General features: G+C 35.9%; 1 protein-coding gene across 3 annotated transcripts in view; it reads left to right on the forward strand.

The window, feature by feature from the left end:
* Positions 1 to 23,864, forward strand: part of PLEKHA5 (pleckstrin homology domain containing A5) — a gene marked incomplete at its 3' end in the record, with an annotated part of 65,086 nt that extends 41,222 nt beyond the window's left edge. For 2 of the 3 annotated variants that reach the window (XM_082010651.1, XM_082010652.1), the window contains 13 exons: positions 5,327 to 5,389; positions 6,543 to 6,623; positions 6,759 to 6,908; positions 8,317 to 8,418; positions 9,522 to 9,633; positions 9,885 to 9,931; positions 11,588 to 11,705; positions 15,403 to 15,518; positions 16,820 to 17,029; positions 19,853 to 20,011; positions 21,354 to 21,481; positions 22,413 to 22,558; positions 23,770 to 23,864. In XM_082010651.1, coding sequence (XP_081866777.1) covers positions 5,327 to 5,389; positions 6,543 to 6,623; positions 6,759 to 6,908; positions 8,317 to 8,418; positions 9,522 to 9,633; positions 9,885 to 9,931; positions 11,588 to 11,705; positions 15,403 to 15,518; positions 16,820 to 17,029; positions 19,853 to 20,011; positions 21,354 to 21,481; positions 22,413 to 22,558; positions 23,770 to 23,864 — 1,527 coding nt within the window. Of the gene's footprint in view, positions 1 to 5,326; positions 5,390 to 6,542; positions 6,624 to 6,758; positions 6,909 to 8,316; positions 8,419 to 9,521; positions 9,634 to 9,884; positions 9,932 to 10,840; positions 11,030 to 11,587; positions 11,706 to 15,402; positions 15,519 to 16,819; positions 17,030 to 19,852; positions 20,012 to 21,353; positions 21,482 to 22,412; positions 22,559 to 23,769 lie in introns of all 3 variants that reach the window. The other variant, XM_082010650.1, reaches the window with a different exon arrangement.
* Positions 23,865 to 24,536: the final 672 nt, after the last annotated feature.

Below are 24,536 nucleotides of genomic sequence, written 5' to 3' on the forward strand. Positions count from 1 at the left end.
CTGCAGCTTAATTTCATGTTTCATTTTTTTGGAAGTCAACTCCGCATTGTAGATTTGCTTGTGATTCAGAAAAGTTGTGAGAAAAATCTCAGCTTTCCAAGGGAAATTGGGTTGTGAGTGACTTTGATTTCAGGATCATCCAATTTGTGCTCCTTTGTGCAAAATAGGAGCTTTAACATGGAACCTAAAGGAACGATTTGGGAGAGGAATGGGAGAAGTAAGATGCCCTCAAGCCCCAAATGAAATTGGGTTTGGTTTTGTTTTGGTGTTTGGGGAGGGGAGCGGTTGTGGGGGGGTTGTTTGTTTGTTTTAAATAAGCCTAGCTGTTATGATTTTTTAAAGCAAATAATTTTCGATAATAGGGTGTTGTCATGGCTTAGCCCTAGCCAGCAACTAAGCACCAGCCAGACAGTCACTCACTCCCCTATGGTGGGACGGATAAGAGAATTGGAGAGGTAAAAGTGAGAAAACTCATGAGTTCAGATAAAGACAGTTCAACAGGGAAAGCAAAAGCCACGCACATGAGCAGAGCAAAACAAGGAATTCATTCACCGCTTCCCATGGGCAGGCAGGGGTTCAGCCATCTCCAGGCAAGCAGGGCTCCATCATACGTTAACAGTTACTTGGGAAGACAAATGCTCTAAATGTTCCCCCCTTCCTCCTTCTTCCCCCAGCTTTATATGCTGAGCATGACATCATATGGTATGGGATATCCCTGTGGTCAGCCATCCTCAGCTGTCCCAGCCGTGTCCCCTCCCAACTCCTTGTGCACCCCCAGCCTCCTCGCTGGTGGAGTGGGGTGAGGAGCAGAAAAGGCCTCGACTCTGTGTAAGCACTGCTCAGCAGTAACGAAAACTTCCCTCAATTATCAACACTGTTTTCAGCACAAATCCAAAACATAGCCCCATAGTAGCTACTATGAAGAAAATTACCTCTATCCCAGCCAAAACAAGCACAAAGTGTGCAAGACTAGTTAGTCAACACACATATAATGAACAGAGCTGCTTTGCATGTGTCAGGGTAAACTAGCTCAGCTTCTAATATTAATACAGTCATATTTGAGGTATAGCTGTGCCTGGGCTAGTCAGCCCACTTATTTAGGGATACTAATAAATTTCAAAGAGCCATCTCGATGAAGCTGTGCTGTCAGCTAAGGTATCACTACACAGCACTGCTTTCAGCTTGTAGACGTACCTGCTGCTTCGTATTTGACACTGAATCAGCACCTTTTCTGACATTCTTGTCAGAAACAGTGAATAGAACAGGTCATGAAGATTGAATTACCGTTTGTGACTAGAGATGTGGTCTCTTCAGGTCAGAGTGTTTGCAACATGTTGGCAGGCTTGTGCAGAAGAACCTATGCATTGCATAAACTGGAGAACAGCAAGACCTGCTTTCCTGGATGAAGTTTCCTGTACAAAATATTGCATTAAGTGACTTCCAGGAAAGGATAAAAATACACTCAAAATTTCACTGCCTAAATAGTCTTCTAAACTTTTGTAATGCAAAACTAACCTGTTCAAAATTCTGACAACTTACTTGAAGTTTAAACAGCATATAATTTTTTATTCAAATAAAATAAATTGATTTTACCAGTCATCTTTGCCACTGTAGTTTCAAAGAAATGTAAACAATTGGGAGAAGCCTCTGTGTAAGTGACTGAAACCTGTTTTGTTGTCCAGATGATAAACTAGTTTCTGATGACCGCAGCCATTCCTGCTGGTAGAGAAGAGGATCTTTCTTTTATTCTTTTCTCTGAATAAACCGAGTTTATTCAGTTCTGTTTTATAACTAAGCTCATTTAGAGTTGAGCAAAGGAAAGCAAGAAAAGCTTGTATTTAATTAAAAACTAAGGTGTCTTGCTTCCTTCTTGTTTGTTATGATTAATGGTTCTTTAGTAAAATAACTGAAATATATACTATTTTAAATGTGTTATTTCTAAAACATTTTTGCTTGTGATTTGTCACATCTTCAAAGTTATTTAAACCATTTTGACTTACACTACAGTCGGTAGAGTGGATTGATGCAAATTTACAAGTGTAAGCCAGGGCAATGGTTCCATATGTACAGACGAGAAAAACAGAGGCTTTTTACAGCCTGGACCCATTTCTACTTTGGGGGTTTTTTTGTTTCTTTCTAATACTAGGTGGAGAGTGCTAATCTTGTTTTCTAAAGCAGTATATGGTGATTTTTAAAAGTAGAATTATCCTCAGTTCCTCTTATGTGTGTGAATTCCTGAAAGGGGGAAAAATGGAAGTCTGAGTGCAACAAGCTAACTTTCAGGTCTTTGCTTGGATAATTGTTCTTAATACATTAAAAGCGTATAAAAATAGTCCTTGATTTTTTTGCACCTATAAGGATAGGGAGATCTTGTTTATGGCATACTTTAATTTTTTTTTTAATTTTTTTTTTTTTTTTTTTTTTAAGAAAAAGGGGGAAAAAAAGCCTCGTGGAAGTCAGACTTTAACCTCTTGCTCCCCACAAAATGTCCTAGGTTATCCTGTTTTAATTTCCTAAGTGTGGTATCTTGCAGAGATGCTTAGCGTGCTCTCAGGGTGTGAAATTTCCTGCCATATATTTATTGAATCAAAATAGTTAGCAGAATCTGAAAATAGCTTATAAGGTAATGAAATAGTGCTTAATAGTTACTTAATAGTTACTAAATAGTTACTTAAATGTTTTTTAATATTGACTGCTTAAATAGGTTTAACACCTTATGTCTCAAGAGATGGGATTTGTCTAATCTGCATTTATTTGGGAAGAAATTTCCGTCTAAGGACATCTTACATTCTGTCCATTGTGATGCATTTATCTGCTGCTGTGATTTATCTGGTATTGGCCTTTGACAGAGATAGGGACTGTAAAGTAGATAACAAATTATTTCTGACAGAAGATGGACGATCTATTAAGATCACTTTACCTTTTCACGTGAGACACATGCTTGGCCAAACTCTGCATGGTGCAGTTTGCCTTTCAGAATTGGTAATTTCTATTTGTAGGTATTCAGGGTGCTGCTCCTTAATGCTTGTATTTCACCATGTTAAGAGGAATGGACTTTTTTGGTATTTGAGTAGCCCAAGGTGGAGGAAAATAGAAGTCAGCAGCAAGTCATGTCAGGGGTTCAGTAGGTGGCACTCGTTCTCTGAAATGACTCTCCTGGTCAAGTATTTGTAGGAATGATTTGGTGAGAGGCAATTGTTGAACATGACATAAAAGACATTTCGATAACTTGATTGTTGGAGCTCTTACAATGCATTTTCCAGGGTTATGAAGTTGTTAACCTTGCCTGTAATGTGTAATTGCATTTTGTCTACTGCAATTCCTCTCATAATTCCAGTAGGATGCAATAGCATTCTGCACTTCTGCCTTAAGCTGATTTATAGAGGTACTGTGGAAAGAGGAGATGCTGTTTTGTCAGAGATGGATTAAGTGTTTCATACTATTTTTAGAGCTTTTGCATTAAGGCTATGTAAAATGTGGCGGTAGAAATGTTGAAATGAAGTGGCTCTCCAGCAGTGCCTATTGTGGGAAACTAGTACAACTGACAAAAGCAAGAACTTGGCAGCAATTTTAGAAGTGTGGTAGGATTTTAATACGAAGAATTAGCACGTGTATAGTATTCTTTGAAAATGTGTTTTCATTTTCTGAATATTTGACATATATTCCTGTTAGGAGGTAGGCAGGGATAAGGATGCTGAATTGGCAAGCTATTTGAAACTCAGCTATAATTAAGGTTGAAATGCCAAAAAAAAAAAGTCTCTCTTTAAAAAAAAAAAAAAAAAAGTGTAAAAAATATTGGCTTGAAAAAATAGCATTACATTTTTCCAGGAAAGCCATATAAAATGCTGAGCAGTGTCTTGGAAGATATATTTATCTAATAGGGGATAATCTTTCTTCTGTAAAGTCTTTCTGATGTGAAATATAACCAAGTTTTCTCTGTAAGTTAAAGACATTTGGCCATGTTTATGAGTTTCTTTTTAAATATTTCCATTCCTCATTTTTCTCTCATTGTGATAAAATCAACAGCAAAAAAACACAACTCTACAATAGTAGGAGTTTAAACAGGTATCTTGATTTTTGTGACATTCATGAGGTGCAAAATTGCTGTGGCTTTTTTCATATTCCAACACTCATTTTCATAAAATGTCCATTTCAAAGAAAGTTGCTGTGTGGTTTTAATACACTATATATACTTTTAAATTGTCACCAGGTGCATTTGCATGAGGTATGTGGACATAATGTCTTGAAATGAAACACTTGTGTTGAAGATTTATTGTACGTTTGGAATGCTTGTCTGATTAACCCTTCCGTAGTCCTTTTATTTATAAGTGTCCTTTAACATGGACTTGTGTTTTTATAGTCTTTCTTGCACCATTAAGTCATGATGACCTAATAATGACAGATACATGGAAGGAAAGCATCTATGTTGGGACTGAATGCACATGTGTTTTGAATTAAATAGAATACAAAGGTTGATAGTGTTACGCCAATACTTGCTGTATAGGACATTAAGTAGTTACTGTATGTGACAGCCCATTCTAAATTGGGGAGCTACCTTTTTTCATGTAAAATATTTTTAAATCTTGTTAGTGGTCAGTTCAGAGACTGAAAGAGTTAAGAACTTAATGTGAAGAGCTGTATGAAAGTAGTTTGAGGATACTTTACAGGCTGACTGGCATGAGGAGACAAGTTTGCCTAGGTCGAAAGATAAAATAGAAGGGCTTCCATTTATGGCATTTCTGGTAATACTCTGTTGGAGAGGAGGGGATCCATATGAAAAAGTAGGCAGAAAGGTGTTTGGGGGCACTTATTGGGCATATGTCTATAACAAGATATTTTGCACGTATTTTTTTATACTTAGGTTATTCTGTTCCAATTTCAGATTCACAGCAGAATATCCTCCTTGGGAACACACTTGACTTTAGTGGGCCTAGAATGGTTACTTCCAAGTAGAATGAGTCCCTGTATTTAGAATGCACATAAGAAAACGTACATAATGATGCATAAATGTGTCTAGGTGTGCTCTGGTAGTTTCATCTTCCTACATAATCCATGTTTGATTGAGTTAGTTGTACATCTTTAAAAATCCAGTTTGCATTAGAAACATAGCCTGTTAAGTTAATGCAACTTTCTACTGACAGTCTGCTTGACATTCCATTTACTTATCTTCATTAATATATATTGGCTGAAAATACATTGTTCAATGTGGTATGTTTGACTTTCAAGCAAAAGCTGATCTCTGTATTCAAAACTCTTAAGCTGAATAGTAGTTTCATTTTCATAGTCAAATTAAGTTGTTTTATGGCAATATTATTCTTCCTTATAGTTAACACAAGAAGAATGTAGGGGTACACTATACAAATATAGAACTGAAGAGCTGGATATTGATGTAAGTCATTTGTATTTCTTCTTCCTTGGAAATGTTGGTATTTGACTCTCTCTTTTGATAATCATTTCCACCTTGACTTTTGGGTTTGAAATTCAGTTCATATAGGTGATGACCAACAGAAATTGCTTTGTGAAATTGAGGGATATAAGATTCTTTTTGTAATAAGCTTCTAAATTGCAGGAAGTATTACGTTTTAGGCTGAAATTTCAAGTATTATATCTGTTCAAAGGTGAATTGCTTCTAGAAAGGAATTGATTGCCTTTGAAGGGGAAAACTCTGTAGCGTAGTTCAGTTAGAAGCATGAGAGATGTAATATCTCAGGAAATATGACCTATACTCCAAAACTAAAATTTGGCATGGGTAGTTACCATTGAGAGTATTGGGTTGCTAGTTACTAAAGAAAAGGGGCTTGGTGTTTAAAGTCAGTTTTAAAATCGGTGGTGAAAAGTACACACATACGGTCATACTGTATATGCATACATACGCATTTCTAGTCCTTCTTGCACAATGCAGCTAAGAGTAGACATACTGATTTAAAGGATGCTATTTTAAGAGTAAGAAAGAAAGCAGGCTTGCAGCGTTACCTTAGAGTTTAAAAAATCAGAGCAGCACAAAATGAATGAAAACAGTTGTTCAAATAGAAAAGTAGACTGGTTAGAATTGGTTTGAGTGCAGTGAACAGTTATTTGCTCAAACTGGAGTGGAACAGTTTTAGTCATAGCCAGGCCTTGATTGGAGGTAAAACAGATCACAACATGGATAGTATTAGTAGCTAACTGTTAAAAAGCAGAAATTAACCATGGGAAAGACACTGAATGTATGCAACAGTCTTTATAATACTGAGAATATGTAAATTAAAAAGGTATTTAATGCCTATTATTAAGTGGTAAAAATTTAGCTGTAGAATCATAAATTACATGTTTTGAGCCAGGCTGCTTCAAGTAATAACAACATTTATTTCATAGTATCTTAAGAGGGTTTCATAAGGTTAATTTGAAAATACAACACTGATGGCTTCACAGTTTTAGAATTCATATTTTGTGGTAATAAAATTTTATATAGATTCTTGTAAGGATTTGATTAAGTTTTGTTTTGATTGCTGAAGAGGTTAAAGATGAAATCCTAATTGTGATCATTTTCTGTTATATACTAGGCTAAGCTTAGCCGTTTATGTGAACAAGATAAAGTTGTACAAGCACTGGAAGAGAAGCTTCAACAGCTACACAAGGAGAAAGTAGGACAATTGTATTTATTACCTAAAGTGGATGTTATTTTTATATGCTTATTATCAGAACATTGGTAACTGAAATAAAATGAAAATCAGCCCAATGATGCACAACATTAAAAATAATTCTTTTTATTATAATAGTACACGCTTGAGCAAGCTTTGCTATCAGCAAGTCAGGAGATAGAAATGAATGCAGATAATCCCGCAGCCATACAAAATGTGGTCTTACAAAGAGATGACTTGCAGAACGGACTACTTAGCACTTGTCGAGAAGTATCGCGAGCTACTGCAGTAAGTAATACGTTCTTGCCAGTAAAACTCAATGAATTGTTAAACTATTATCTTCATATTCTTAATTGTGTTGTCTTTGGTTATTTTTTGTCACATTCCATCAAAACTCAGTTGTATTTTACTTGCTGGTATTTTTGTCAAAGGCAGCTGGAAAGTGATCTCTTCACTATATTCATCAAGTAGTCTTTCTTTAATTTTTTTAATTTTTTTTCCTGGGAATGAGTGCATACTGACTTTAATTGGTGTGGTAATTTTCATCCTTATAATATGAAAAATTGGTTACAGAAGAAGTAAATCATGCAAACAAGCTATTTTATGTGATGGCAAAATAGTAGCAAGCACAAACTTTATCAGATATTGGATCAGAAAGGTGATTTATTTTAAGCAAAAGCAGCTGCAGGATGAAAAGAAAATACACTCATGGTCTCTCTTAATAGTGGGCCATTATATTTAAAAGATCTTTCAAGTTACACACTTTCAAAAACATTAAAAAAGAAAAAGGAACCAACAAAGGAAAGGAAGGGAATTGGTATTTCCTGTCCTTTTGCACTTCATGATGGTTTCTACACTGAAATGACCTGGTAAAGGATCATTTTTGCCTATTTACATATGTATCCAAAAACATATTTCAGTGTCAAATTCCAGTGGTTTGCTGTGGTGAAATTGATATGAAGTAGGCCCTGAAATACTGGGTTTAGACTGAATGTTAGACTATGTTGTAAAAGAAATTGTTTGAACGAGGAAAAGGGAATCGGGGAAAGGAAATCCTCAAGATATACGTTTCCTCATTAACTTTTTAATTTACGCTGAATTGAGTAAATTGCTTGGTGTAGGCTTAAAAAGTGAGGTGGTGGAGCTGACCTCAAAGAAGATTTTCTTTTTTGCTCCTTCCCTGTTCTGGTGTTTGTAGCTTCACATATGTAAAATAATGGTGTATTAGCAGGCCTGGGGCGATCACTAGTAACCTTACAGGCAGGGTTGGATGACTTACATTTGTCTTGCATAATGCATTGCATACACACACACATGCTGTGCACTCACATATGTATTCTTTGTGATAAAAGAGACAAATTTGCATCTATTTTTGTGGGTTTTCTGCCTCGGTGGAAGGACAGCTTAAGACCCATATGCCTGCTGACTCTAAAGACATATTCTGAAGATTTTGCCCTTGCCTGTCTTTTTTGTTTGTGAAAAGGCAAAATGCTTTTTGTTTGAATTCCATTCAGTATCATTAGAGAATCAAAAAGCTGTTTAAACATTGCATTCTCTAAAATACGTATTTATTGCTGATATCTATTTATGCATTACTTCATGAAGTTTCATGCCACTGAGTAAAGCAAAAATAAATATACTTTTTTTTTTTACTTGAATGTGCATCTGTAATTCTCTACTTTTGCTATATACTTAGGAACTGGAAAGAGCTTGGAGAGAATATGATAAATTGGAGTATGATGTAACAGTAACAAGGAACCATATGCAGGAGCAACTCGATCGACTTGGAGAAATTCAGGTGTGGTATAGGTCTTAAAGTACATTTAAGTCACTTGTATTTTCTACGATTTTGTTTAAAAACTACCCAAATGAAAAAGGGGGATGTGGTGCATTAACTTACAAGGTCAAAAAGAAATTAAAAGTTTGTAAGTTCTGAGGAAGTCTTCAGCTTTTCCTATTTTTTTGAAGCTACAGCATTGCTTTTCCTGTGTCTGGAAGCCTCCTCTTTCTGTTTCAGCAGTGCTGTCCAAAAGGGGGTAGTTTTCTCAGGCCTTAATTGCTATGACAGTCGTAGTAAATCTTCACACAACTTCTTCCATTTAACTGAATATTATAAAATGTAATTAAATCATTCTATCAAGATAAACTACCATAAAAATATTCTAAGCATTGCTTCAGGTCTTACATATGAAGAGTTCGGACATGTGTCTTATTAGCTCACTGTGCTGTGGAGGGTTGGACAGTTAGTGTAAGTTCTGAATTTCTAAGGAGATCTTTCTGTGAGACAGAGACACGCACGCACACAGATGCGCGTGCATTATCTGGAATAGGCGCACGGGTGTGGTCCGTGCTGGGAGGCATTCAAGGCTGTTTGCTCCAGGGATTGATTTTCTATGCAGCTATGAAAGGAAGATTACAAGAAAGCCCAAGAGCTGAGAAATTTGTGTTATGCAGTCCAGAGCAGGCATGGCCATGAATGCAAATAGGCCCACAGTTTCTATGCTAGTATGCAAAGACCATGTTCATCTCCACCTGTTTTGGGGTTGGAACTGATGATTCCTTTTCTTTCATTGCATGTCGGTCTCCTGTGCAGAGTTTGCTTGGATTTTCTTTGGAGACAGTAGATACAATTCTATTCTTAAGTGGAGTTTGAACTAGCAAATTGCTGTCAAATTAACTGATATGTTATGAAATTACTTAATCTTATACTTTTTGTTTCTGACAGTATTTGAATGTTGCATTTTTATGGGAAAGGAGAGTGTCTGTCATTACTGCATTTTATTTTCCTTCACTGGGAAAAGATATGCAGTGTAGTCTAAAGAAAGAAAAAGGTTCTTTCTTTTTTTCCACTTGCAATGTGTTCTGATTTATTGCTTATATATGCTGTTTATTCACTGGCAGACTGAGTCAGCAGGGATACAGCGTGCTCAGATTCAGAAGGAACTATGGAGAATTCAAGATGTCATGGAGGGTTTAAGTAAACATAAACAGCAAAGAAACTCTTCAGAGGCAGGTAAACTGATTGTTTTCATCCTGTAGGAAGTGAGACTGGATTATATACATTTTTGAAGTATAAGCTTCATAGTTGCTTTTGTATGTTTGAAAAAATGGTAGAATTGCTGAGAAAAGAAGCAAGCAATCATCTCTTTTATGTTGACGCGTTGTATATTTGATAGCAACAGGTTATAGTTCATCTTTTAAAAGTTATTTATTGAAAAAAATTTTTCTTTTTCTTTCTGTGCCTCCCCCCCTTCTCCCAAACAGGCATCATGGGATCAAGGACATTTTCAGCAATTAAATATAAAAATGAGGTATGGTTTTAGTATTTTTACCATTTTAGCATCACTGAATTTCTAATATACATATGATAAAAATAGGCATTATTGTAATTGTTTTAAGGATGTCTGAAGTATGTATTCACTATATGTCTCTAAAGATATTGTATTATGAATTAGTTTTAAAGACTATTATCTCCACTAGTAATTATAACACTTTCATATGGTCTATGTCTCTATATTCTCACTGGTATGTTTCTGTTCTCCATTTCTCACCTTTTCCTCTCCCTAGGCTCTTACCCTATAAATATAAACCCTGATCTATGGATTTGTTTTCTACCCACCATACTTTTCATGAGAAGAAATACATTGCTTTATATGTCTATTCACATATTGAGCCTGGTTCTCAGATGGCCAGAGCACCCACAAGAACAGCTGAAACTGTGGGAGCTCCCAAATGTTCAATTCCTCTGAGAATCTGGCTAGAAGTTACAGTTTTAAAGGGACATTGTCACGGTTGTCTAAAGTTCATGCAATATACATCTGGCTTACAGAATTTTCTATAAGTCTAATTACTGTGCAAATCTTTAAAAATATATTTAATTTAATTTTCAAAAGGACGATTCAGAGAGTTCATACGTGTCCAACAGAAAGTACACGTGTCACAATTTAAAATCCTGATAAGCTGAATAATGAAACTATTGAAGTATATCAGTCTAGGTGGTGGTAATAAAATGAAAAGCAAACAAAACAACAAAAAAACCCAAAGAAAATAAAGCTGTCTTGGTCTTTTTTTTTCCTTTTTTTTTAATGCGTGTGACATTGTCCCTTTAATTCCAAAATCTATAGCTGCTGTAGCTATGGTAATATATTTTTCTTTTTAAGTTATAAATAATTGTAAGAGGTGTGCACATCTAAATAAGGTGACTATTCTACAATCTTTAGGAAGAGGAAGTAGTCCCACCTCGTCCTCCACTCCCTCGGTCCTATGACTTTACAGAGCATCCTCCCATAATCCCCCCTCTGCCCAGTGATAGCAGCTCCTTGCTCTGTTATAGCAGGGGCCCAGTACATCTGCCAGAAGAAAAGAAGATGCACCAAGTTCAAGGATATCAGAGAAATGGATCTTACTGTGTAAGTGGCTTAAACTGCCACATTGTTCTTGAAGCAACCCCCTTCCTTTGCACAGTCACAATTTTTGTTTTGTCATCTGGCTACTTTTGTGTTATGTTTTTACTTTTGGCTACTTAGTTTTATTTATAGCTCCATCATTTGCTCTCCACATTTTCCTGTCATATATTCTGTGCATATATAAAATGTCTTAAGACTTAAATGCCTGTATCTGAGTACATTTCAGAAAATTAAATTATTCTACTCACAAGTTCTTAAAAAACCCTAGGCTCAGAATCAGTTTTTGCTGAAGCCTTATACAAATTTGTTTTGTGAAGATCATTCAAAAGAAAAAAAAAAACCCTCTGCATTTTGATGGCAATTTTTTTCTGTAACTTCTGAAAGTCTGCAAATGTTGTTTACTCAAATTAATTACAAAGAAATACTGCTGCATTAGCAATTGAACAATGAAACATTGTCCTAAAGTGAGAGCAGAGGCATCACAAAATAAGTGGTTTGAGTCTTACGACATAAATGTTTATACAAAAATGCCTGTTTACCTCATAACTTGTTGTTCCTCAGGGTCCTGATTATAGGCTTTATAAGAGTGAACCAGAGTTAACTACAGTAGCAGAAGTGGATGAGTCTAATGGCGAAGAAAAAACAGAACAAATTTCAGAATCGGAATCTACAGCTAAAGGTTTGTCCCCAGGCATGATATTTACAACCTTTCAAGCCTTTTTTTACAAGGAATACAAAGCTTTAACTGTGTTACAGAAGCTATATCATCCTTTGTATTTTTATATCCTGTCCATTTCTTAATATGATGAAACAGCTTCCACAATAAAATAATGATTTAATTATATGACAAGAAAGATTTCAGTCAATTACACTGGCGAAAAATCAAACATTACACTCACCAACAACCCTGAAATCCTTATTGACACCATGTCTAATCACATCACTCACATTCCCCACACACCATTCCCTTGAACAATTATCCATTTTATGTTCTTGCCCTTGAACAATTATTCAGTTTTTGAATCAAGCTCCCGATGTTATGTCACTGGAACGTCCAAAAAGGCAGCACCACAGAATTTTCAGGCTCTCATAAGGCAGGAAAACAATGTCTTTTTCTTTTTTTTAAATCTTGTAATTGTTGAATTGCCTTCTGTCCTCTGATATAATAGGAATAATGATCATGACCTTGGAGTGTACAGACAATAAAGGTCTTTGCAATTGCTAAATGCTTTAGATTCCTCTCTTCATCTAGCTTCCATAAAAGCTACTAATTGCTTGGTGGAGTCTTTTACCAGGAAGTGCTTCTCAATTCTGTTTGTTAAAACACACAGAATAGTTTGTTAAAGGTGACTTCAGAAAAAGCAGTTTGAGCACCTCCCAAAAACCGTATTAAGAGCTTTTAGAAAAAAGTAACTAAATGTGTCTCTTTTTTTTTTTTTAAAAAAAAAAAAAACAAAACTTTTAACAATTGATGTTTTCAGTGCCAGCAAGATAATCTGTCTCCTGTTATGGTAGTTATACTAAGGATGTACATAGCAGGCTGGTGCAACAGTACCAGAATCTGGCCAAGAACTATGATCATATAAGGATGTTATTTTCATCAGAACAGTAATGGAGGTTTCTAAAACTAAGGTTAGCATACAATTTGAGTGTAAACAATGTGAATGATGTATGATGTCATTAAGCTTGCACTTACCAGATAATTAGTCGATTCAGATTCACTATGGTATTTGCTGAGGCGTAATGTTCACTTTAGATATTAAATCTCTTTTAACTAGGTGGTGAAAAGTGCAAGGTTTAGCCTGAGATTTGCTAATCATCAGCCACCTAAAATTGAAGAAGTTGCCTTTCTGACAACATACCTAGGTTTTATTGACCTGTGGTGTTCCAGATTGTTTATAGTAATTTATGACAAGAGGGAAAGTAATTGTCAGGACAATATAGGAAAGCCTGCGCTGATTGCATAAAGCAAACCAATACTGTTTGAGGATCCCAGTCTGCTTTCTGTCTTCCTGTGTAAAGACAGAAGTAATTTTATTATGTCTATTCATAGAAAAACAGTCCTCAGGGAAAGCAATAATACAGATTCTTTTAATATAAATAATATTTGGGCTTAGGGGATAGAATAGCTGCAGTGGTAGCAAGCAACAAAAGGCTGTTTATCTTAAACAACAGTGTAAAGTGGGTTTATCATAGGTGTGTTTTATCATCTGGCCTATGTTTTTGAGCATGTGAATTTTCTAACAAATATTTCTTGTTCTGTGTATACATTTACGATAACAATCCCCATGCAGTAGGAAAAATGTAACCATTCCTGGTTTGTTTTTCTCTGCTGCATATGCCATTACAACTATATGCTGTTTCAACAAACATTTTATGCCGCTCTATCTCAACAGTTTATAAGCTGAAAAGGAAACAAACTCAAAGGCAATCACTGCAATTTTTCTTTCTTGCTGTTTTGAGAAGTCATACTTAAATGACATAGTTTCCTATTAAGGGTCATTCTAAAAATTAGTAAATTTAAGAGGAAATTTAAAAAGTGGTTTTCTAGTTCATTGGGCACGTTACTGTACTAGACGCTTGTCATGTTTCTTCTGTCAGCCATTTCCCCCTCTTTTCAAATGTCAACAGTCAAAAAGAAGTATTTTTAATGCGTTTATGTAAAGTAACCCTTACAGAGGAATATTTATGACCTGAGTGGTAGATAAAGGTGATGGAAAAGGAAAATTTGCTTCTGCTGTGTTTTATCCTTTTTACATCTAAAGGAGACCCAAACTGTTACTTTATCATTTTTGTTTTGAATGATGGATTTGGCATTCAAATACCTCCAGACTATTTTGCCAGTCTATCAAATAATTTGGAGGAAGAGTTGAGCCTTCCCCGAGTCAATATATCCTCTGAAATCTGTGCAACTTCAGAAAAAACAAGGAGAAATAATTTGGCTATCTAAGAAGACATTATATTTACTTTTAGGCAAAATCTGTGAGGAAATAGTATTTTTAATAGTTTGATTTCCTGCATATATCAAGAAGCAAAAATGAAACGTGTTAATTTTATCTGTATATATTTGTATGTTTTAACTTACATCAGTTTTCTAGTAGCTTAATTACATTTTGGCAGGACTTCTCTGAGTAGAAAAACTAGTGGTGGATATTGTTGCAAGAGACTGAATGTTGTGGACATCAGGACACAGAATATCCTCAGCTCTTGACCAGACAGAGCCTAGCTGCTGCAGTTCCCGGTCCCTAAGTACAATGAGCTGCAAGGCTGAGAACATAGGCCCGCTGTGCACAAGCACAGCCACAGCCAGCCACAACAGATTATTCAAACAGGTTTGAGACCAGGTGCTGTTACAGGCACCACATAAACAAGATCAGCACTCACGTGAAGGTGAGACAACACAAACAGCATGATCCTGTTCCCACTCGCCAGCTAACCAGGCTCAACGCTTGCTAGCTGCTCTCATACACTTATAGATGTGAGCACACGTGTGTGCACACACAAATGAGTCCCTCCAAGAGCTGGCTGGTCCTGTGGTATCTCCATCAGTCAACTCTCAATACCTCTGGCCCCTCCAGTATCTGCATCCTAGACCTAAGGTCTCTTGGACAGCTAGCTCCCACACCTTCTATCCTCCTTGCCATCTAGTCTTGTCTTAAGTTCGTTAGCATCCCACAGACAAAAGCTTTCCTCTGGTAGCAGGTCCAGGCTTACGGTGCCTCTGTTAGCCAACCCACAGACCTGCAGTCTTTTCTGTCTTTGTCCCTCAGACCTATGTATGGTTTCTCTGTAGCTGTCTCCTACTGGCAAGCTAGCCTGGCTTGAAGATCACTGGCATCTCATGCTCTCATACACAGAAGGAAAAGCGTACTCGCGTGGAAAGTAATTACATTTCATTTATTGGTTCTACTTTTGCTAAGTTTTGTATCTTTGACACCATTAGCTAGCCTCAGGTGGTAGCACTGGCATGGTTACCTAGGCACCCTGCTGGCCTTGCAACTTCTATTCCACAAAAAGTTCCCAGTACTGACGTCTGATTGTCTGTGAAGTTTGGCCATCTTTCACGTAATTCCCCCTTAACCATCTGTGAAATCTAGCCATTCCACACAGTGCTATCTAACTCGTGTCTGTTTCTCACAGACAAAATTTTTATGTTTGTATTTTTATGTCCAGCAATTTCTGGTGCCATGTGCAGTGGTTTCCCATGGGGAAGGTCATCTGCCTGTATACCTTAACAGATGTGATAACTAGGCATTAAGATCTTTCCTGTCTTTTGAAGAGTAGTTTGCAAGGCTGACATGTATTTTCTAGAAAAAAATTAACTACTTTGGCAATATATTGCATAGTACTTAGTATATTGCTTTACTGTTTCGCAGGCTCACATTTTCCTGTGGGAGTTGTACCACCCAGAACCAAATCACCAACGCCAGAGTCTTCAACAATAGCATCCTATGTCACCTTGAGGAAGAATAAGAAGATAGATCTAAGAACGGTACTTCAAAATAACCTTTGAGCATTGATGGATAGTGATGTGTTCATTTCTAAGTTTAATTTCTGTAGTTACTTCAAATGTTGTAGTTATCTTTTTTATTTTCCTTACCAAAAAATTCACTCTTACAAAAATATACTAAATTAATGGAGACAGCTGTAGAGAGAATGACAAAATTATGAAGGTTGTGTATGTTAAACTGCACAGCGACACTCAAAATGGGCAAGAACTAAACGGTCATGATAAATCTACGAAGCTACTGATGTTCAGGCTTGAGTTGAAAGGACATGAAGCATCTTAGGTTAAAACTTTGAAGGACTTGTGTTTGGCTTCTGGGGCAATTTAATAGCCCTTGTATAACAAATACTGGCTTTTATTTCATTACTAAAATAATTTCAGCAATACCTAAAGCAGACAGAAAATAAGGATGCAGTAAGCAATGCGTAGGTAATAAGCTTGGAAATTCAGATTAGAGAGACCTGTAGTATCTGGGTTGAAGACAGACGTTTACGTGTAGTTCATATAAAAGGGAGGAAAACTTTTGGCACAGTTACAGCATGAATAGAAGAGGAGAAGTTGTAGGAAGAATGGGAGGGGAGAGAGAAACTTACAGGATGTTGACTGGAGAAAGAGTGCCACTTTTCAGAAGTTAAATCAGTTACTGTAAATGTACTGAATGCAGCTGATTAGGCCAAAGTAGATTTTTTTTTTTTTTTCTGTCATGCAAAGTACAGATTGATCTGAAAATCAGTGAATTTCAAGAACAGAGTAGGTAAAGTGTTGGTGGTTATTTTGGGAACAGTATAATGCTTAGAATTACAGATTTTTAAGTGGTGATAAATTCACTTTGTTTCAGCCTGCTCTTGCCCTTAAATGACATCCAGCTGTAGTTTTTCTTGAAACAAAAAGGTAGAAATCACTATTAGTTCAAGTGATATAAATGTCCTGTATCATTAAACTTTGATTATGTTTCTGCCTCAGTCAGGTAGCTTGTGTTGGCCTGTCATTTAACATCTGGCAAATTGTTTCAACTTGATAGGATGGCTTTAAGAGAGCATCCACCCATTCTCTTAATATTTATCATTGATGGTGGTAATGTCACTGTTCAAAAAAGCAAATTATTCTTTCCTTTTATTTTGAATTTGTGTTCATTTATTAATAATTGGTTCTTGTACTTTCTTCACATACATGCCCAGTGTTTTTCTGCTTTTTAGTAATTCATTAGGTGATCTTTTCTGATAAGCTAAACAGTTTCGAATCTCACTTCTTAAAAACAAATGTGTATATATATTCTTCCATTTAAGGAAAGACCAAGAAGTGCAGTGGAGCAGCTGTGTCTTGCAGAAAGCACACGGCCTCGAATGACTGTGGAGGAACAGATGGAAAGAATAAAGAGACACCAACAAGCTTGCCTGAGAGAGAAGAGAAAAGGTCTCAATATTATTGGCATTTCAGACCAGTCTCCTTCACAGAGTCTGTCATTTGTCAGAGATAATCCATTCAAATTGGCACAGGTGGGTCCCATGTTATCAAAAAAATTTAATGTGTCCAATTTAAAAAAAGTTACAAAACTGTTCTTTTTCCAAAATCACATGATACTCTAGGTGTCTATGTGAGATTGCTTGTACAGCGTAACAGTCAATTCTCTACCGTATACAAGAGAAAGGGAGAATCTTTAGGCTATACTTATTGGTAGTAGAAGTCACTTTGTCTTTTCGAAAAATAAATAGTTCAAATCTACATATGTTTTATTATGCATCATGATGTTTTTTAACAGTGTTTTTTGTCAAATTTAGCAAACAACATGAAATTGCAAGCTTTGTGACTAAAAGCAGTGTCAGGGAGAACCATGATTCAGTTGATGTGTAAATTATGAAGATTATTCTGCCATATAATAGATTCAAATATCTGTAACGTTTTTAGATAGGAATGTATATTTACGATGGTAGCTCTTAACAGGTACTCTTTTGCTGTGGTTTTTGAGCCCATAAATACCTAAAAAAAGAACCCTCACTTCTGTTTTCACTATTCTTTAACAGTTAAGGCAAAGAAGTGAGTTTATTAAGTGGTTGAGGGTGGGGAGAGAGGAGGGAGATATAACTGCAATATACATCTTTAAAAAAAAAAAAAAAAAAAAGACGGCAAACCCAAAACCCAATTAACAAACAAAAAACCCACACCACTTCAGGACAAAAATATCAGATAGATTCAGGGTAGTGGATGTTAGACAGTCTACTACTTTCTAACTGCTAAGAATTAGTTTTCTTTTTCAATAGATTAATGGAGGGGTTTTTGGTTTTTAGTCTTCTGCCATACTTTTTTCCTCAGACCACATTGGTTTTCTTTTTTTTTTTTTTTATACTGACATGGAAATGCTTCCTTTTATGTTTGGTACACATTTTAACATTGGATGTTCCAAAACCAGATTAAATGCCTTGCACTGTTAAGAAGTCACATATTTCCAAATAAGTTTTAGTTTTGGGGTTCTTTTTTCCTATGACCATGCTAAACTGCCTTCAGAGCTATACAGATGTTACTTTTCCTTCAACAACATTGGATCCCCAGAAGATGCTGAATTCAAGTTTTGCTTTTGTGTTACAGCGTATGTTATTTGGGATGACATCATGAATGCTATACATGAAGGCGGCTCCTACAAATATTTTTGTGATTAACACTGCTTTTCTCAAGAAGGACGTGCAAAGCAAAGCTTTGCAGATGTTTCTTTTTGTAGTTTTTACAGAGGTGTTTGAGCTTTACCACTTTCTATGCTATCATTTCATACATCAAGTTGAGGAAACGGCCATCATGTGTGTGTCATACCTGGTTAGCCAGCACACTGGGAGCAGTGTGGGGGAAGTGGCCAAATCCTCTGTGCCAGCACTACTTGCTATACAGAACTGAAAAGAATTTTGTTCATGTCAGCATGTTCTTCAGTCTTCTGTGTGAAATCAGTGCTATGTGGATGAGATAAGAAATTTATAGAATAAGTGAGAACGTGTCTGAATTGAATATTTAGCTAGTAGTCCGTGCTACAAAATCACTTTTTCTATCACAACTTTAATTCTTCCAGAATGCTATTTGGCAAAAAGCTCCGAGATGAGATGTTACTCTGTAGTAATGGCTCTTATTTTTAAAAGCATAGTTTCTGTGCCTATTGATTTTTATATAGAAAAATGGTGCAATGATACTAACTGCTGGAAGTAGTTTCAGCTAGGGTTTGTTTATTTAAGAATTGAAGGAAAAAAAGGATTTTATAAACGGCATACTGTGTAATTTTTAAGTGATTACCAAAGCACAAAAGGAAGTTGCCTCACAATCGTTATTGTTTGGGGGAAAGTGTATGACATGGTTGCATACTTTCATCCCTGGAAACATTCAAGTTCAGGCTGGATGGGGCTCTGAGCAACCTGATCTATTTGAGGACGTCCCTGCTCATTGCAGGGGGGTTGGACTAGATGACATTTACAGGTCCCTTCCAACCCAAACTATTCATGATGCTTTACTTTCCTCACTAGAGAGGTTGATTTGTGAACTGACTTACATTTCCTCTTATCAGAGTGCATGTGCTAAATCACAGGAATTTAGCCACAAGATTTACTACTTTCATGGCTCCTATTTTTCTCAGCCCTAGTACTTGGTTTGATAAGACCTATATGAGCCTCGCTTCAGTTTGGTTTGCTACTCTGACAACATAATGTTCGCAGTTCACAATCTTAAGTCACCTCTACTATCCTTCCTCAAAATTTTTATATCAAATTATTCTCTGTGCAATGTTTTGGGGGTTTTTTAAGGAATAAGTAATATCCTCTGCCATTATCAGATGCTATATTGTTCTCTGTTAAATCAATTAACAGCATAGGCTTGGAAGATACCCAAGATAATTGGAGAAAGTGCACACAGGTGCAGTGTGAATTTTGTACTGAGAGCAGATTTTTATCCTTTTTTTTTAAGCAGGAAAAGCTATTTTTTAAAAAATCAGTACTTATGAATGCAGATAAGAATGCTACTAAGCCTGAGATAAACATGAAGGAAATTTCAGAAGGTAAAGGTGACTAAGAGAAATGTTGGAGATTGGGGGGCAGGGAGGGCACAGAAAGTGCAGTAATCTTACAGAGAAAAAAAATTGTTAGACAGACTGAACTGTTTTGAAAGGTACAAAAATGAGAAAATTCTAAGTCTTTAACAATTTCCATTTTCCTTAATTGCAATGTGATATGCTTAACGTTTTTTAAGTATTTTTTTTAACCATTTTCTCAGCCAGAGGACAGTGCAAGACTCAGAACCGAGACTGTGATAACTTTGTAAGAATACATCTATATATCAATTTTGTTCCACAGAATCGAAAAAAGGATGATACTGTATCTAGTAACATGAAGGAATTAGAGCGCAACAGTAAAGAAAATAATTTGAAACGAAATAATGAAAGTCCTGCAGAAGAAATAGCACAACTAAAACATGGTGGAGAACAAGAACATAATTCAGATCTTACTAAAGAGGTACTAAACTGTCCCTTATTGAACTTCTCATCAGCCTGTCTTGCAGTAGAAAAATATTTTGAGCCATAGGCAGCAGAGTATGGGAAACTGAGCCAGTTCCTTTTGCTTGGAAGATTAAGATATCTTTTTGGATATAACAAATTATAGAGAAGCACAAAATTGTATCAGATCTGTCTATAGCTGAGATATTGAATTTTCCTGTATTTGGTCTTCCTAAATTTCATTTTGCTTAACTGTAACTATCTTGATCGATTGGAAAATTACAAAATTATGGTCTTTATGTCTTTGGGAACAAAACTGACACGAACGTATCTTTAAATAATAATCACTGAGCTGTCCATTCCTTAGGATATCCCAGTGTAGTATTTGACAGTAATTTAATACACCTGACTTTTTTTGTTTGGTTAGCTATAGTGCATCAAATCGCTTACAGGAAGCAGAATAAAGATGACACAACAATTTATACGTGGAAATAGGCAATAACTGTAGTTTGTGCTATTTGGTCACTGTATTGATACGTGTCTTGAAATAGTCTCAAACGCACTTGGCAGTGAGTTACCATGGTGTTTCTGGTACTAAAGTGCCCTGAACACGCAGCAGAAACAGACTGACTGTGAAGGGTAGATTACTGGAGTCGTTTTTACATAATAAGATCCTGCTTATAGTTTAATTTTTTTTTAATTTCTGTAGAGGGTTTTTCCTTCTTTTCTATCCTTATTCTTTAATTATTCATCCTTTGCTTTTCTTCATTCATTTTTCTTTTTGTTTTCCAATAGGAAATGTAAAATATTTAATATTTAGATTAAATACAAAATATTATATTTAGCTTTTTTTAAACATATGCCTGATGAAGTATGGTATAAAATCAAATAATTAACATCTGTTGTTATTCTTTAAAAACACTTGCTATTGAGAGTCTGTTGCTTTGTTAAGTATGTAAATCCTTTAAAGGAAAATTATGTGATACACTTCGACTGGTTGTATCTAATCAGACCTTTAAGAGCAGTGTTCAGGCTTATCAGCAATATGTTCCAGTAGCTGGAATCTCTGTTGGCATTGTAAAGAGAAGGATAGCATGAAAAAATAGGCAGGCTGTAATCCAAGGGGTTCAGATAAGTTCTGGAAGTTATTAAGCCCATTGGCTCTGGTATAAGTTTCAGGATAACTCTATTAACCTGGATGGTATTGATAAAAATTTCTTAAGTTATGTAATTCTGAGTTACTAAGTATACATGATGGCAAAATTTGTCTGTTAATAAAACTGCTTCCTGATACTGTATTTCTTATCTGCCACTTAGTATGTGTTACAGCTTTTTCTTTCATGATTTCAACTTTTTTATAGCTGACAAAAACTGATGATCTTTTATCAGATGCACATGTTGTATCTGACTCAAAAGAAGTGAGTAATGAAGAGAAAGCGGAAAAGGAAAAGAAAAATGTATCGGAAGAAACACATGATGGTGATACAAGGTAAGAATAAAACAAGATGTTGAGAGGCTATTTTAAACTTGCACATTGTATTTATTAGCTGAACGGACCAAGCAACTAATGAAATACTGTCGTAAATACTTATAAGGTATATTTGTATGTTTTTGAGTGGTTTACATACAGAGGAATCTAGTGAGAAACCTAACCACTGTGGGGGTTCAGTAAGAGGTGATGAGTTGGCGGGTTATATATTGGGATATAAAGGTGCATCTGGGAGTATCCCAACTAGTTAAATTTTACTGGGAGTTTGTTTTCCTCTCTCTTTGCAACATAGATAACACATCAGCAAGTTTAAAATTTATTTTCAAGTATTGCCCCAGTTATACACAGAATATGTTCATAATCCTTGCTTTGGGATACAAAATGTATTTAGTAATGTCAGTTCAAGCTTTGTATCAGTTTATTATGAAAGCTTCAGCCAGGCCTTCCATAGCAAGCTCTTTACCACTGATATTTAGGAGCAGACTAAACATGTTATTCTAGATCTCCTGCTTTAACTTTTTACTTCACTATTTTGGAGCATTGCAGAATTAGAGGAATATTGTGTCTTGGATATTCCTCTTTAAGAATTTGTAACTTTAGTGTAAGTTGCACTGGGTATCCTAAGTGAGTTCTTGCATTAGGTCATAACTTTTTCACAGCACCCTTCAGCAAAATAGGTATCACGCAGTAGGAAACTGCATGAATATGTAAATGAAAGGAATTCAGTTTCCAGTACTTTTTTTTTTATTTAAGTCTAACTTTACAAGGTAGAAGGGTTTCAAAATACATGCTTAATTTATATCACACAAACTTGCAAGTTGAAACTTTTTTCTATTAACAGAAGAAAATTAAATTGTAACTCCTATACTTAGTGGTTAATACCTGAAATTAAGTTGGAGTGAGTTCTAAACGCTGTGCTTTTTTTTACCAGCTTGCAGAGTGTGACCACAGTTACAAACCACAAATCCAAAACCAGCTCAGAAGAAAGTGAAGTAGTTAGTGTTCAAGAACAAGAAGGGATTATGTCTTCATTTGAATTAGCAGCACAGGCTTCAAAAGGAAATCAGGCAACAACAGGTATGGAAAAGAGTTTGACTGAAACACAACTCATACAGTACATATGTAAGACTTCATTTCATTTTGATTATGTCTTTTGATGCTCTGAAACCCTTGCGAATTGAAAGTGCTGAGCTAGTCTAGATGTCAGGTGTAAGGTTTTATAACAGAGAGAAAAATAGTTTCCCAGTGGACAACAGAAATTCCATTTTTCTGAGATTTTAATGTAGACTTTTTGGTTGCATTTAATTCAGGGAATTAAATAACTATTGCCAGAAATTGAGTCATACTATAGTTGTTGGTTGGAGCAAATCCTTCCCTATTCGTCCTGTAGAACAGCAACTCAGTTCTGGATATGTGTGGATTATTTACCCTTACCTCCTTGTTAATGGATGGCCTCAGGTATGCCCAAGATTGAGGAATCCTTGAGACTTTCCAATATATCTAGTAGATTTTATACTAGCAAGTAGAAGACCCCAGTTTGGTCATGTTTTCAGGAGTAAGAAGAGATGAAGGAACAGAAAACACTAGCTGACTGGTAAAATGACTGGTGCTGTACTATTTTGCAAGAAGAGGATGGCTGGAATAAAGAAAAATTGTTTGCAAAGAGAGGAAAAAAAAAAAAAGAGGACAGTGTGTAGGGGAGGAAGAAGGAAAAAGATAGACATTATTAGGATAGTTGGTGATGGGAGTGGTTAAGTAAGCCAAATGGTTCAACTTATGGATATAAAAGGTGGCCTGGACCTTTGTAGTGCAGTCAGCAATCCTTTCTTTTAATCAAAAGATTAAAATCTTTTTATAATCAAAACCAGAATTTGTAAATACATTTTATAGTGCTCATCAGAATAAAAAATGCTTAGTTAATCTGAGCTGGGATATAAAGGTGCATCTGGGAGTATCCCAACTAGTTAAATTTTACTGGGAGTTTGTTTTCCTCTCTCTTTGCAACATAGATAACACATCAGCATTCGTGTATCCGCTGTTTGTTCCTTTGGTGGTGTACTAGTCATTTATAGGCCTGAGTAATGAACTTTGGGAACAGCTATGCTCTCCCCTGAAGTTGTGCTTATTGTGCTGATCAGATTTTAAGTCTTTACTTGTGTAACTTTCATTTGGTTCTGCTTAGATTTATTATGGCTTGAAATGGTGATTGTCAAGCTTATATTTATCACGGCTTGAACTCATGCCTTCTGTAACTTGTATTTTTATTTATCTTGCTGTATGACTCACAGTGAAAAGTTTGCCTTCTTCACCAGAATCGTCATTGTCACCAGCTCCATCTACACAGACACAGCTCACAGAAGGATCACATTTCATGTGTGTATAGTTACAGAGAAGTACGTCTTTTTTTCCCACCCCTCCTGCCATTTTCCTAATATTTTTTCTAAGTATATGTATTCTAGTTATTTTTCCGAGAAACATGTGTAGACAATACTTGGCAAGACAAACTTATCTGCAACATGGAATTTAAACGAACCAGAAAATAGAACAGATACATGTATTGATTTGCTTGCAAGTAATGTATTCTCTATCCAAGGACAAAGAGAAAGGACTAATTGGCTTATCAAGCACATTCTCCACAACTGGTGAGATAATAGCCCTTTGAATTATGTGAGAGACCTAAGCTGTTACAAAACAGGTACCCAGTTAAGGTATGAGCATCAGTGCTCAGGTACAAATGAATCTTGATGCTTCAGTCATGGTAATAGGCAACTAGAGCTAGATCTCTCAGTGATGCATAAGAGGGAATGGTCCAATGGCCCAAAGAGTTTATGGCTTGAGACACAGACGACTGAGGCATGACAAACAGGAAGGGAAAAAATGAGGGTGGAAGAAATGTAACAATTACAAAACTTTTTCTTTTCTTTCTATAGAGATAGTGCTACACAGCTGCTCTTCCCTTGTAATAGTAGGTGATTTCTTCTAGCAATCAGGTTAGAAAGCATGAGTTAGGCTAGATTTACATGTTCCTACTCATAGTGTTACCTACTTAATGAAT

The sequence above is a fragment of the Phaethon aethereus genome, assembly GCF_964289735.1.
Source record: "Phaethon aethereus genome assembly, chromosome: 1".
Lineage (NCBI taxonomy): Eukaryota > Metazoa > Chordata > Aves > Phaethontiformes > Phaethontidae > Phaethon > Phaethon aethereus.